Source organism: Aplysia californica, unplaced genomic scaffold, assembly GCF_000002075.1.
Source record: "Aplysia californica isolate F4 #8 unplaced genomic scaffold, AplCal3.0 scaffold00007, whole genome shotgun sequence".
Lineage (NCBI taxonomy): Eukaryota > Metazoa > Mollusca > Gastropoda > Aplysiida > Aplysiidae > Aplysia > Aplysia californica.
Window position 1 is genome coordinate 316503 of NW_004797277.1, and position 14080 is coordinate 330582.

At 37.4% G+C, this 14080-nt stretch overlaps 1 protein-coding gene across 1 annotated transcript in view; it reads right to left on the bottom strand.

Annotated features, from left to right (window-relative positions):
* Positions 1–454: 454 nt before the first annotated feature.
* The window catches only part of LOC101851458, an 88710-nt gene continuing 75084 nt past the window's right edge, over positions 455–14080 (bottom strand). The window contains exons 38-47 of the mRNA XM_005089614.3: positions 13522–13654; positions 12213–12370; positions 11264–11382; positions 9423–9599; positions 8517–8697; positions 5948–6150; positions 5177–5404; positions 4299–4410; positions 2829–2973; positions 455–1217 (exon numbers count right to left, since the gene is read on the bottom strand). Of these exons, the coding sequence (XP_005089671.3) occupies positions 1070–1217; positions 2829–2973; positions 4299–4410; positions 5177–5404; positions 5948–6150; positions 8517–8697; positions 9423–9599; positions 11264–11382; positions 12213–12370; positions 13522–13654 (1604 nt within the window). The 3' untranslated portion in view covers positions 455–1069. The remainder of the gene's footprint in view (positions 1218–2828; positions 2974–4298; positions 4411–5176; positions 5405–5947; positions 6151–8516; positions 8698–9422; positions 9600–11263; positions 11383–12212; positions 12371–13521; positions 13655–14080) is intronic.

Here is a 14080-nt window from a genome sequence, read left to right on the forward strand (position 1 = left end):
CATGTGGAGTTATTGGTGTTACTATAAAGCTTGTTCAATTGTCTATCTTTAGTTGAAAAAAGTATTCATCTATCTTTAATCGAAGTCGAAATATTTGTGATTGAAGGAAGTAGGGTAGATTTCAGATGTAAAATAAACGAGAAAATGGCTACCAAAGCTTGGTATCTTTTAATGCATGAGAGTCCTTGAAAACTGAAAATTTACATTTTTTGTACCTTTAATCAAAGTTTTTCAGAATAATCCATACGAAAATGTGTTTTTAAATGGATATAAAAGCTGTTCAGCTAAAAAACTAAAATTTTATAAAAATTGCCATTGATTTCATTATTTGGACGAGAGCTTGATTTCACCATGCTGCCTCACATATTATTCATAATTTAGTGGTGATTTATAATAGCCACACAAGACAGTTCAAGACCTTGAGATTTTAAAAAAGTACAATGACTCCGTGGACTATATCGGCAATAGATTTATTTGGCAATAAAGGGGCTAATAGTCTAAAAAGAAATACAGAAACAAAGCTTATAACAAAGAACGGGAGGGGAAAAAATGATAAAAGGAAGTTTCTATTCTCAAAATGTTTTCAAAACTTTTGTTTTCCCTTTTGGTAGAGAATAAGGGATTAAAGATTTAGTTTAATTGATCTCTATAAGTTATGGCAGAGTACATGAACATTGTATTCCTCCAGATAAGACTTTGAAAAGTTAGGTTTAATTGCTGATTTTTTGGTCGATATTTTTGCATACGTAATTGTCATTGAAAGTGAACATTTGTCTCTGTTGATCTCTAAGTTATATCACCAAAAAAATTGTCCTCCAAATTAATTTTTTAAAATATAAATATTTAGGATTCTCTGTAGATTTTCATTCCTTTTTCATAGAATATTGACATTTTCATTGTTTAATAAAATTCAATAACACAATATGAAATAATTATCACTGAATTTGAAACAAAAGCTAATATAAGAAGCAATAACAAAAATTAAGAAATAAAAATTTAAAATGGCATATCTAAGAAAAGTTTTCTCTCATGTAAGAGTCTTATTTCCTGTTCAGCTGAAATCTTGTGATTATGGTGAATTGGGGTTTCTGGGCTTCTCTAGGAAGTAGTCTCTGTTGTAGGCGGGGATGGGCTGACCATGGAAGACGTCAGAGGAGTAGCTACTGTTGTCGTAGCTTGGAGGGTCGTCACGTCTCTCTCTGCGGTTGGATTTACGTCTGTGGACAGATTGGTTGAAAAGTATGACCATAACTCTTTTATGCCCCCATCGATAAAATTTTCATAATTTGAAAAGGGAGATGTTTTGACCTTCCTTGCCACAGCCAGTCCAGGCAATATGGAACACACATGTCAACAGAAAGACAGCCTACCTATAAAATACTTCCAGCATGAGAATCGAACTTGTTCGTTTTAAGTGCATGGCATCATTGTAACAAAGTAATAAGCCTTGTTACTCATTATATTTTTTCCTTTGCTTGGTCTACATGTATTTCTATGGTCTAAGACATGCTCTATATCAACAGAACATTTTAGTGGTCTGGGCAGTACACAGAAGACGTGTAAGACCATAGAAGGACAAGCGTAAAAGAAAGAACAAAAGTCAGAAGGACACAAATACACAAGTCAATTTGCCTACATCGACATATCTCCTGAAACTGTCCTGCTACATCCTGTAGTTAAAGCCTCCAAGGATCGACCCCCCCCCCTCCCCCATATATATAAGTTAACACCACATAGCAAAAACCATAGGGTTATCACCTTTTTAAACTAGAGTCCGTACGAGGTCACGTGACACTGAAACTTTTGAGTTCGTTGGCGGTCATTTTTGTTTGGGCTAAAACGTTTGTTTACACGTGAGTGGGCGTGTCTCTGCCCTTATGTGTTTTATTTGATTCTAACGTTGTGTTTTCATCCAAAGTGAAGCAACTTGCTGTACTATTTTTAGCACGCTTCTCAACACGCAAGTCCTCTACGCCTGCCTATAAGTCCTAGGCCTAGCTAGGCTTGTGTGGAGCGGGTGAGAGGAAGGGTAATGCATCTCACGATTGGCCGCCCAACCCCTCTTTGCAAAGGACTGTGTGCTTGGTAAGAGAGGCGGGGTAGGGCTTCATTGTTTTGTCACCTTGATGTGGATTAGTATTTTGATATTGTCAAATTGTTTATGTTTTAGAAAAAATTTTAAAAGGCACTGTTCGATTGGTGCAGACTAAAGACCACTTACAATGACCGGCGCAATTTAACTGTCTTGGAACAGGTAGGCTCATTACCTATCGAACTTGAAAGCGTTGCTCATTGTGTTTCTCATTCTCAGTCTGTCAATTTCAAATTCAAGTTAATAGTAAGCACAAGTCTAATCTATTTGATCTAGGATAATGGTCGAAAAAAGAAAAATATCTGCTTCGACCCAATCTTTGTTGCTTCCCTTGATTTTCTGATACTGCCAATACCATAACACTGTTCACGTATCCCGCGAACTATGGATCCCTCAAACTATCGGCCGGTCCCGATAGACTTGAACTATCCGTGTTATATTGTAGTTGTAATTGCCTCTCGAGGAAAAATTATAATCTGCATTGACAAATGGATTAAACCAGACTTATCTGAACATCATCTTCATATTTATCACATTTCTGGACAGAAATTGCCATTTTTCTTCAGGAGAGGCGGTTACAACAGCATCAACCCCAACGTTCAAGTGAATTTTCACTACAACAACGTTTAACAACCTTATCCAATATGAAAGACATGTCGTATACTTAACTAACACTAACATCTGGCACCCATACAAACAGGACACACGACAAAGCAAGACCAATCTGAAACTATACCTTTTAGCGAGTAAGTAGATCGCCACAGCCAACAGGATCACAAGCATGAGCACAGCACACCCAGCCCCGATGAGAGCATTCCTCAAAATGTGGGAACCATCATCATCCTTCGCATCATCGAGGTGCTGCTTACAGTGCGCCAGGTCTGTTCACAAGGATTAGAATTAATTTGTTTAGTTTTTGTAAGAGTTTTATGGCATTTGCAACATGAATAAGTCATACAAGTGTCGAAGATTAGAAGTAATAGAAGTGTAACTAGGAAGTAACAGGCAAAGGAAAGGAGGAGAGATTTTGGATGATAAATGTTTGATAGGAAAGAAGGAGCAAACCACACCAGAGCACCCGTTAACCACTCAGTAAAATAGATTATAACTACCTGGGCCCCCTTTTGATGAAAGAAACGATCGGTGCTTTAATATCAACTAAAAGTCATTGGCCTACTATATTTACACTCTACTGGAATGGGGCATTAAATCTTGAGAGATGCAAAAAATTATGAGGTCTAGATCTATACTTTCAAAACAAAATGCGCCTCGCGAAATATCACTTCCCGATTTTCTAAAATTACCAAGACAGAAGCGTCGGCCTACAAAAGTGATCGGCGAAATATAGAAATTCAGCTTTTTGCAGCAAAACTGTCTCAAAACTGAAAAAAACAAGGGCGTCATGCTCTGGAGAATATTTTATAGAATCTTTTGGCGAAAACCGTATGTCGATCGAAGCTGCCATTAAAAAGCCCTTTGAATAGCAAAATTCGGCCACCACAAATTGATAATAGATGCTGACATGGTGGTGGTGGGGGTGGTGGTTAAGCTGGAGGTTGAGGTGGTGGTTGAGATGGTGGCAATGAAGAAGATTTTGGTTAAGGATTCAGTGGCTGCTTCTGCTGCAGTATTGTTGCTGTAGCTGCTTCTGCTGCAGATGATGATGATGAGCAACAGGATGATGAGGAGGAAGACGAAGAGGAGGATGTGGCTAGGAGGAAGAAGTGGCGAGGAGGAAGAAGAGAAAAAAGATTTTAAAATTGTTTGGATTTTTTGTTTTTTTTGTTAGTTTGTTTCTTTGTTGAGGAAGGATTTATGAAAAAAAGCAGGAGATGATGGTTGCACTGTTGTTGAATGACTTGAATTTGCAAATTCACTACACATTTACTTCAATGAAAAATGATGTGGAAAAGACAGTGCTTCAATTCATTCAAATAACAAGGTGGGAACTAATTGGGGCACTGTTTAATTAAAGGTCTTTGGTTACTCTATGTGGTTCTTATACTGTTCCTTTCATAAGAAACAAAATCAATAGTATATGCATAAGATTTCTAGTTGATGTATTTTTCATTTAATAAAAACTGGAAATCTATAACACATGTGTATAAGTTTTCTATTTGACATTCTATTCCTTTCATAAAAAACGGAAATCTATAACTCATGTATAAGATTTCTATTCGACCCACAAGAGCGAGAATGCACTTACCTCCCCGAATTGACCACTTTGTTGGCTGATTCGGGTCACAGAAGAAGCAGTCATCATAGACAGACACATCACCAGCTCTTACACACTTGTTGCCGATGGTGCACACATTATCCTTAAAGAACGATAAATGTTTTAGGCATATTGGTATATTTATACATGTTGGTCAATAAATAGGCTAGCATTATCAAGTAGATGGATGAACCTGGTTTTAGACTTTGTCAGCCTTGGGTGCTTTCAAGAATTGACCAAAGTGGAATATTTCTGATTTTCTTTTTTTTTTCTTCTTCAGATTTTCTGCCTCATCATAGTTTCATGAAATAAACCACACTTATTGGTAGTAATTTTCAAGAGTGACATGATAGACTAGAGATGCCTTGCACTTTCAACTTATTTCAAGACATTATAGAGGAAAACAACATGTTTTTTGTTGTTCTTTTCTTAAAATAAACCCAAACACATAAACAATCATACAAACACACACACACACATGCACGCGCACACACAGATACACACACACACACACACAAACACTTACAAGTATACACACACACGTAGGAATGTAAGCCGAGAAAGGGGGATAGGAAGAGAAAGAGAAGACATAATTAAGGGAGAGAGAATAAATGGAAGCAAGAGAACGAGAGACACAAAGAGAGAGAGAGAGAGAAAGCAAGAGAACGAGAGACACAAAGAGAGAGAGAGAACGACAGACACATTGAGAGAGAGAGAGAGAGAGAGAGAGAGTGAGAGAGAGAGATAAGGTTTCAGTTGAAGGACAAAAAAAAACGTCTACAACATACCTAGCGTTTTAGCATGACTAAATTTTATAAGAGATTACGTTTTTTGTGCTAGTCATTGTGCAAGTAAACAGAAATTCTCACCTTCTCAATGCAGGTGTTGCCATCGCATGAGTGGCATACTGGGTCATATGCTATAAAGAGCTGATAGTCAGGATATTCTTGCTGTCCATCGTTACTAACGGATACCTCCAGAGTGCGTTTAGTGGAGCGCCTCTCTCCGTAAGAGCAACGGACCTGGTCAACACTAATCAGCTCACCCTTCCTCTCAAACTTAGACCCTGGAACATGGCTCAAACCTGTTTCTGTGATCTGTTGGGAAATGGGAAATTGATTTCAGTATTGCATGTCGTTTAAGTCTTCTTTTTCATTTGAGCCGAGTTCCAATTTGTCCACATAGAAACAATTATGAAGCGGTGTGAAGTTTTTCCACACAATCTTCTTATTGACAAAACACTTTAAATATCCCTTTTTCAAAAAGATTACATTGTTGTTATGTAAGAAATAGCTCAAACCTGCATAGAAAAAAGATATACAGATTTTTCCAGAAATGCTGTCCTGGTGTATAAAGCTTCAAACAGAATAAACATCTAAAATCTAATACAAAACATTTTGAAGTGCCCTTTTCAGATATATGTCTTCAGAACCATTAAACATTGAGCCCTCCCCCCTGATCATGTCTTGCATTCATGGTCAGTGAACTGAAGGGCATCCAAGTCCCTCAGCAATGGTATGAAGATAAACAGGTTTAGTTTAGACTAGAATTTATTGTAACAAAGAAGCTGTTCTTTTAACTTCACTTAATAGAACTGCAGTAGACTTGTTCAAATATCCTGAGCTCCTATTGTTTCCTACCTCAACCTCTCTGAAGTGGCAAGTCAAGAATCTGGAATCGACGAAGTTTTGGCCAGTGATGTAGACAGCAGAGCAGTTGGAGTTCAGTCCCATTTGGCACATGCTGAAACCGTCCTCAGGGGCTACCAGTTTTGGCACGGGTATGTTGGTCACACGATGCTGACAGCCAGTGCCCACAAAGTCTGCCTCACACCTACATTGACCTGCACGAAGAATTTATTTTTTAAAACTAATGGCTAATTTAAAACAAGAAGGAAGGAAGATGCCACGACTATTTTATTTTTGGGGTTCGTTTATTTTGTTTGAGGCTGGATTTTTTTAGCTCATCAGAGTCATCAGTTTTCTAGTTTGTTTTGGGAGGGGTTTTTTTTGCTTTTTTGTTTTTCTTTTGTTAGTCTTTCAAGTTTTTAAAAGTTGTTTCTTTGCTTGCTTTTTCATTGTTGTTTAAATTTAAGAGAGTAAAAAGCTGAGATTTTAAGAAGAATTAGTGAGAAAGAAGAGGGGAGGGATGCATTTTTTCGAACCCATTCTGCCTCATACAAGGAAACATAATACCTTCCCTGGAGATGTGCTCAGCCAGATTGGGAGGAAGGTGTGGGGCTGGGGGGTGAATATCCCTTTTAAGATGCAAAACCATTTTTTTGCTATCAACCAATGTTTAGATGGGTTTTCTCCATGATTATTTTTTTAAAGTTACAGAATGAATTTCAGCTTCAAAATTTAAAGTTATACAATACAAAAATAGAAGGGCATAATACAATATTTGAGAATTCAGTCCAGTTTTGTTCACCATTTATACTGAATCACTTTTGAAAGAAATAGTTAATTATGACTTAAAATATCATTTCTATGTTGAAGATACCCACATTAGATTTATGGTCAATACTGACTAAGATGAATTTGTGAATTGTTCTGAAAATTGTACAGTGGGTAGCGCATTCAACGAGGTCACATTCAATGAGAATTCGGCTCCAACGAGGTAATCTTTAATCCACAATTTTTCCTCTATATCTCTTTGTCAATGTACGTCAGCTCCAACGAGGTTGCAAACAGACAGAAGTCGCTTTCAACAAGGTCGTGATAACCAAATAAAAGCAAAGAATTTTTCTCCTTTCTCTCCATCTCACGTGAAGCACAAGGCCCCTCCTCGATTCCAAACACATTGTGTTGCTAGACCTAGTGTGCCTCCTAATATGGGTCCCAAAGCAAAGAGGATGGGGAGGGTTAGCCTATAGTAGGGATGGGAGGGGGTGGGTGGGAAGGTGATGCGGGCTGTGTGAAACTGGGTGAACTCTGGATGGGTAGGTCTAGATCGAGACCTTCATTTTTTTCCAATTTTCTTTTCTTCCCCAGATCAGAAAACCCAAGCTCCCACCTTTACTTTATGTAGGCCTAGATGTGAGAGGGTATGTTTCCACACGAGAAGTGGGTTCCAGAAAAAAACATTAAAAAATGCAGAAATGATGATCAGAACACAGCTCAACTCAAACACATGCACACTTTCACCTACTTATGCTGTTTGCGAATTTCATCATCAGGGGGAACAACTGTTTTAATAATTGGTATTGGTACATCGTGTAAATATACACATGTTATTCATAACTTGTCTCCTTTCTTTTCTTTAGCCTTAGTCACATTCAACAAGAGGTCAGATCCAACGAGGACAACAAGCCGGTCCCGGCAACCTCATTGAATCCGACACCCACTGTATTGTTTCAGTAAAAAACTGGATGAACAAAAACAAATTGATGTTGAATAATAATAAAACAGAAGTCATTCTTGCAGGCCGTGCAAAGTCTACATTAATCAGTTTGACAAAGATCACGTGAAAATTGGTGAGGCAGAAATTGTATTTCAAGAAAAATTAAAAGTCTTGGCATCCACTTTGATTCTAGCTTGTCTGTGTCTGCTGGGGTAAATCATCTGATAGTTGCATGTATTCAGAAATAAGCAAAGTCAGTACAATAAATCATCTATCAATAATAGGAAAATTGCTTTATTTGCAAATCGCTCAGTTTGATTAAGATTTGATTATTGTTACTCTCTGTTATCAAGAACATTTTCAGAGAAAGTGAAAAGACTTCCAACTGTTCCAAATAATGCCAACATGCTGCGCGTTTAGTTTTACAGAAAAGAAAGCGAGACTTAGCTACACTTCTTCTACGGACACTGCACTAGCTCATTTTGAAAGTAGAAAACAACAGTAGAGGATGTATGAGCCTCCAGTTTTTTGAAAACTCAAATTCGAATCATAAATATAATTCTGAACTAGAAATATAATTCCTCTTATATTTTCGTCACCACAGAAGGCTTTGTACAAGTTACGGAGTGGTATCATTGTTCATAATCTTAAAACTAAGATCTCTTTCCAAACTTAAAGGTGGGTTACCAGACAGTGACACTTTGTATGTCTCAAATATCTCTCTGTTGTTTCTTTTAGTCTCTACTTTTTACAACTCCAATGAAAAGAACCAGATCGTCTTGATGCACTTCTTGTTCACAATTCTGCAATTCAAAAATGTTTTACCGTCATTGTTGGACGCCATCCATAAAATAAAACATTACAAACCTCTGTAGCAGGTACCCTTTCTATTGCAGTCAGAAGGAGAACAAGTCATGTTGGTGAAGGCAACAGCCAGATCGCTGGCGGTTTGATTCTTTTGGTATTCTGGGTCCTTGCTCAGTTCAACAAGGCACAGTTGATTGATGGCCTCTTTTGATCTATTCACCCATATAGTCGAATCTGACAGCTGCCAAGATCGAGAGAGTTTAATATCATTAGACATTATCATAAAAGTATGATACCGGTAGTTAAAATAAGAAGTGACATTTTAATTATTCTCTCATAAAGTTGGTACATCCTTTGGAGACTTGGAGCAATAAGGGTTTGGGGTTGCTGTGGCATTCACACAGAGATAAAGTTGAAAGGCTACAATGCTGCTGTAGTCCTCCCCATTATGTTTTTTTATGCCAATACCTGGACAGTGTATAAAAACCATGCCAAGAAGCTCAATCATTTCCAAATGAAATATCTTAGAAGAATTCTTGACATCAAATGAGAGAGCAATCAATTTTGAAGGTGGATTGATTAAGGGTAAAACATATGCAATACAAGATTTATCAACAGCTTTTATGATCATTTCATCTTTCACTGAATATCATTCAAACTGCTCATGCACCATAAATATAGAAAATAGCTCGGATGGTGCTCACAAAAAGCAGTCAAACTAGGCAGCAGTAGTAGTTAGAATATCTCATCCACTAATTTACTCCCATTTCAAGGAAAATAGATAAATGTTTGAAGAAACTTCTTAATTAACAAAATATGTTGTTCAGACTCTCTCAACTTTCCTATCACAATCATTTGTAAAGATAGACCAAAAAGGCACAACCACATTCAAGAAATCTCATAATACAGAAGATGTTATAAAACATTGTCCACTACATCAACTGTTCAGTTGTACTATATTTTTACCCTAATATCATCCACGCAATTGTCCACGGACTTCATGAAATTTGGTTTTTTCTTTATGTTTTCTATGGAGAAGAGAGCTGCTGTGCATTTTTCCAGGGCTTGGGTACTCAGTTCATTCAAACAGAGACTTGTTGCATCCTCTTTGGTCCGGCCAGAAGGTGTCGGCCATTTGGCAACCTGGGGGAGAAAAGAGTCTCATTAGCCCCAATCTTGAAAAATAAAAAACAAAACAAAAGAAGTTAAAGAAAATAAAAGAAGTTTCATATTCTTTTAACTCATCTTTGAGATGTATTTTCACATTTGGACATACAATGTATAAGCAAAAACTCACGGTTGACATAAGATATGCAAACGGGGTCAAAAACCAATCTCTTATATAATATAGCAGTTCCAAGTGTTAGTCAGTAATCTAAAGATTAAAAAAATATTTCCACCCCTGCCCTCATGAGGCTGCAAATAGACAATTAAGGTAGAATAAGGAGAGACGATGGAGAGCAAATGGGGGGTGGGGGTGGGGGGAGGGAGATCGAATGGGAGTGGTGGGGCATCTGACAAAGGGTGCAAAGCGTGAGAGGAAGTAAGACAGCAATAGAGAGAGAGATAGTTTTTCAAGAACTTGAAAATTTACCCTAAACAGACATTTGGGCTATAATAGAGCTGTGCCCATTTGACTTTATTAACATTATTCAACATTCATGATTTTTGTGCTGTTCACAGCTATTCAAAATGAGGCAAAGCCATTCCAATGCTGTGTGATTGTTTTTACATTTAATGGTTTTCATCTCATTTTTCTCAAACCGTAATCAAATTAGAGCATATTACATCTAACAATTTTTAGGTAGATACTCTGTACTTAATGGTTATGAGACAGTGTGATAAGAGGAGCCAACAAGAATTGCCACAACAAACATGCCTCTAAAGTGTATCCATTACTATTCAATATTCACTCATCACACCAACCATGAAATGTTCAAGCAAGGGCACTTGATTCTCAAAGTGCAGCAAATTTTTTTCCTATGAAATTAGCTGTAGCAATGAGCTCCCCTTCACCTATTCGAAATTCGAAATGTTGTGAATGGTGACATGGTGTTATCACATTGCATAGTGGACTTTACTGTGACTACTGATGATAAATGTTGCTGAAAGAAGAAGAATCAAACTAGTATTTTGACACTCTACATCTATAAAGTGGTAAATAATGCATTAACCCTTCCAGCCCCAGCCATTTTTGTGCACTCCCTAACCCCAGTCCCAGCCAATACAACGATATTTCAGAAAAAAAAAAGAGGCATGCATTCTAAAAAGTGATGTAGTATCTTCGTAATGAGGTTTAGATAATAACATCTAGCATTGTTTAAAGGTAAATGAACAAATATTATGAAAATTACAGTTTAATTAGATAAGCTAATTTCGAAAAATGTGCAAATTCGGTACCCCCCGAAACTGAGAATATACGCTCTTGGGACAGAGGGAGGTACAAGCGCTGCTGAAAATATACGCACATGGGGCTGGAAGGGTTAAGAGATGGCCACTTCTGTTTCTGACAAAATTTCGAATTTTTACTCCCATATGTTACCGGTGTTTGAGATGTAGTGTTTAGGCGCTACATCTACATCAAACAGGAGACTCGAGATCTATTCCCGAGTGGAGAAAGTTTTTTATGAATTATGTAAGTCTTACTGCTGGGATGTTGTATCCCTCTCAGCCCATGTTGGCCCTGATAGGCAAGGTCGAAGCATGTCGCCTTAACTAATTATTAGTGATCTAAATTTCTAAAACAATAAAAGAGCTCCCATGTTATCTTTGTGAAAATACAAAATACAAGTAATACTGTTACGTACCGGGGTATTGATTTCCTCAGGTGTTTCAGCATTTTCTGCCTGCCTCTTTCTTCTTCTCCTTGTTCTCGGAATGGCATTCTGGTTGTATGCTTCCACTAGTTTGTTTGTTATGTCTTCCCCTTTTAATTATGAAAAAAAACATTTGAAAATCTGTGTTAGATCTAGTCTTCATTTAAAGTATGTTGATATTGAGTGTGCGTTGCTGTTGTTGGTTTTACTATTGAAATATTATGCTCCATTAGATACAAAGAAGGTCAAATCAAAGTAGGAGCCACAAGATCCCCTTCCTTGACAACAAAATGAAGGAACATAGTCCATGAATAACAACACATTCTAACTGCACTCGTATACAAATCTTCAATTTCTTTATTGCAGTTACAGTACATCGGATAAAAATGGGGATTAGACGTAAAGAGTAATAATTCTACTTTAAACTATCAGTGAAAAATACGATTTAAAGAGCTAAGAGAATCTGGAGAAGTAAGAGAATTGTCCTTTGCCATCTGTGATGGCTGAACATTAAGTGGTTTTAGAAATAATAAGCCTACTGTTTGGAAATACACAACAGCATCAAAACAAATTCATGGACATCCCTTGCCTTAACTACATTTTTTTCTTGTTCTTCTCGAAAATATAGGTTAATTAGTGCAATGAATTTTGTTTGTGATTATATGTTTCTAACTTCTCTCTCTCTCTCTCTCTCTCTCTCTCTCTCTCTCTCTCTCTCTCTCTCTTTGAGTGTGTTTTTGTGTGTGTGTGTGGGGGGGGGGTGTATTTGTGTGCATTTGTGCATTTCATGCACATATATGTGAGTGTGTGTGTGTGTGTGTATTTCTGGGAGCGCCTTTATGTGTGGGAAGTATCTGAATTCGGGTGGAGGGGGCAACATAATACATAGATATCATCTGAAAACTTTAACATAATGACTTATTTTGTAGAGAAAACCAACCTTCAACAAATCCACAATAAGCAATATGGTCTAATGGGCCCCACATAGCTGTTGTAACATTGTCTTGAGTCCAGTCTACGAAGGCAGAATCGGCTGCAAACTTCTGTTCAACGTTTGGAGCAAAAATGTCAACCAAATTCTCAACCTGAGAAGAAGTTCTGAAGACAAAAAAAAATACATTAAAAATTTGTATTTAAGCATGTTAGTGTTCATATCTGACAGTACCAGTTATATTCTATGAAGTAGTTGTTATAACTTTTTGGCAATAGTGTATGCTGTTAATGATATAAGAAAATTATGTAGAAGACAAAAAAAGAAGGAGAAAACCTAACCAAAAATAGGAACAGAACATAAAAACTTGGTTTGGCATAAAAATAACTCATGAAGGCAAAATAGTGAAAGACAGGGCACTTCATGGCACAAAAGTTTGGGAAGCAATGTACAAGTACTGCAAATCTGAGAGAAGGAAGAAGTTCCTGGTTAGCATGGTCCTGTTCATCGGATCTTATCTCTCTATCCTGCTAAGTTGTTTTTTTCTCCCAATCCCAACTTTCCATTTCAAATCCCACTCATCATTGAAAAAATGATATGGGTTTAATGCCCCTATCAACATTATTAGGTTATATAAGAGGTGGGACCTTCGGGTTTAACGTCCATCTCCGAAAAGACCAAGTCAACTTGGAAATGTAAAATGCCTTTCCCAAGGACACAACATCGGACCAAGCTGAAGCTCTACTAACCCCTGAACTCGCAATCTCAAGATTACGAGTCTGATAGCCTAGACGCCACACCCATCATTGATGGGAGCGAAGATTTGACGAAAACATGTACTGTTGTTATTTAAATTTAGCCTGTACTCGATTCAATGTTAATCCTTTTAAAAAAAACCTGGGCATCTTTTATAATATACTCAGTCCGACACTGGGCAGAGAGACAATATTTCAGGAAAGAAATAAATTAGCCTAGAAAGGCAAATAATGAGAATGAAGCTAATTAAAATCTTCATAAAATCAGTAAACTGTATGCTTCTGGAATTTGAACCTTGAACTACCACGACACAGTGTTCAGCCATCAACCTTCATAAGTCCACCCTATTCTCTCAGTGTAAAATCCTTCACTAACTGGTAGGAAGTCAAAGCATGGCTTAATGCCCCTTTCAACTTTGTAAGTTTATTTGCGAGGCTGGATTTTAATAAGGTTGAGTTAAGTAGGTGGAGAGCCTTCAAAAAGTCCCCAGACAACCCAAAATAGACCAGCACAATAAACTGAGCTACTGACGTGTCGCCAAGAAGTCAATGCTGCAACTCACCGCCTCCACTTTGAAGTGAAGTTAACGGGCGAGAGAACACCGTCCTCGTTTTCAGCATCACTCAAGGAGTACTGGCTGAAATCTGGCATCTCAAAGTCGTTGTAACCGTCACCGTCAAAAACACCGCATAAACCTGCGGAAATGATTGGATTAGAAAAAAAGCATTATTCTCCCGCAATACAATAAGGTACGGTACAAAAATCTGTTATATTGCCTTAATTCTTTGTCACATATCAAATAAAAATAAACAGTGGGGAGAAAATGCACAATGTCATCCAATGTGCAGTATCTATAACCTGAGTTTCTCAGAAATTATTTCATTATTGAACTTGACTACAGAAAAACTACGAACTCGATGGGTCACGTTTAGCATTCTAAAAATACCTCAAGATCAGAACTAAAAATATTTGTAAGATTTCTTCAGCTGGCCCAACTGCAATTTCTCTGCTCACATAGCTGAAACATCACAACATAAATAAATTTCAAAGCTGTAGCACCATTTTTATTGGAATAGGAAAGGATTTTGTACGGTATATGAAAAAAAAACAACACCTATTGG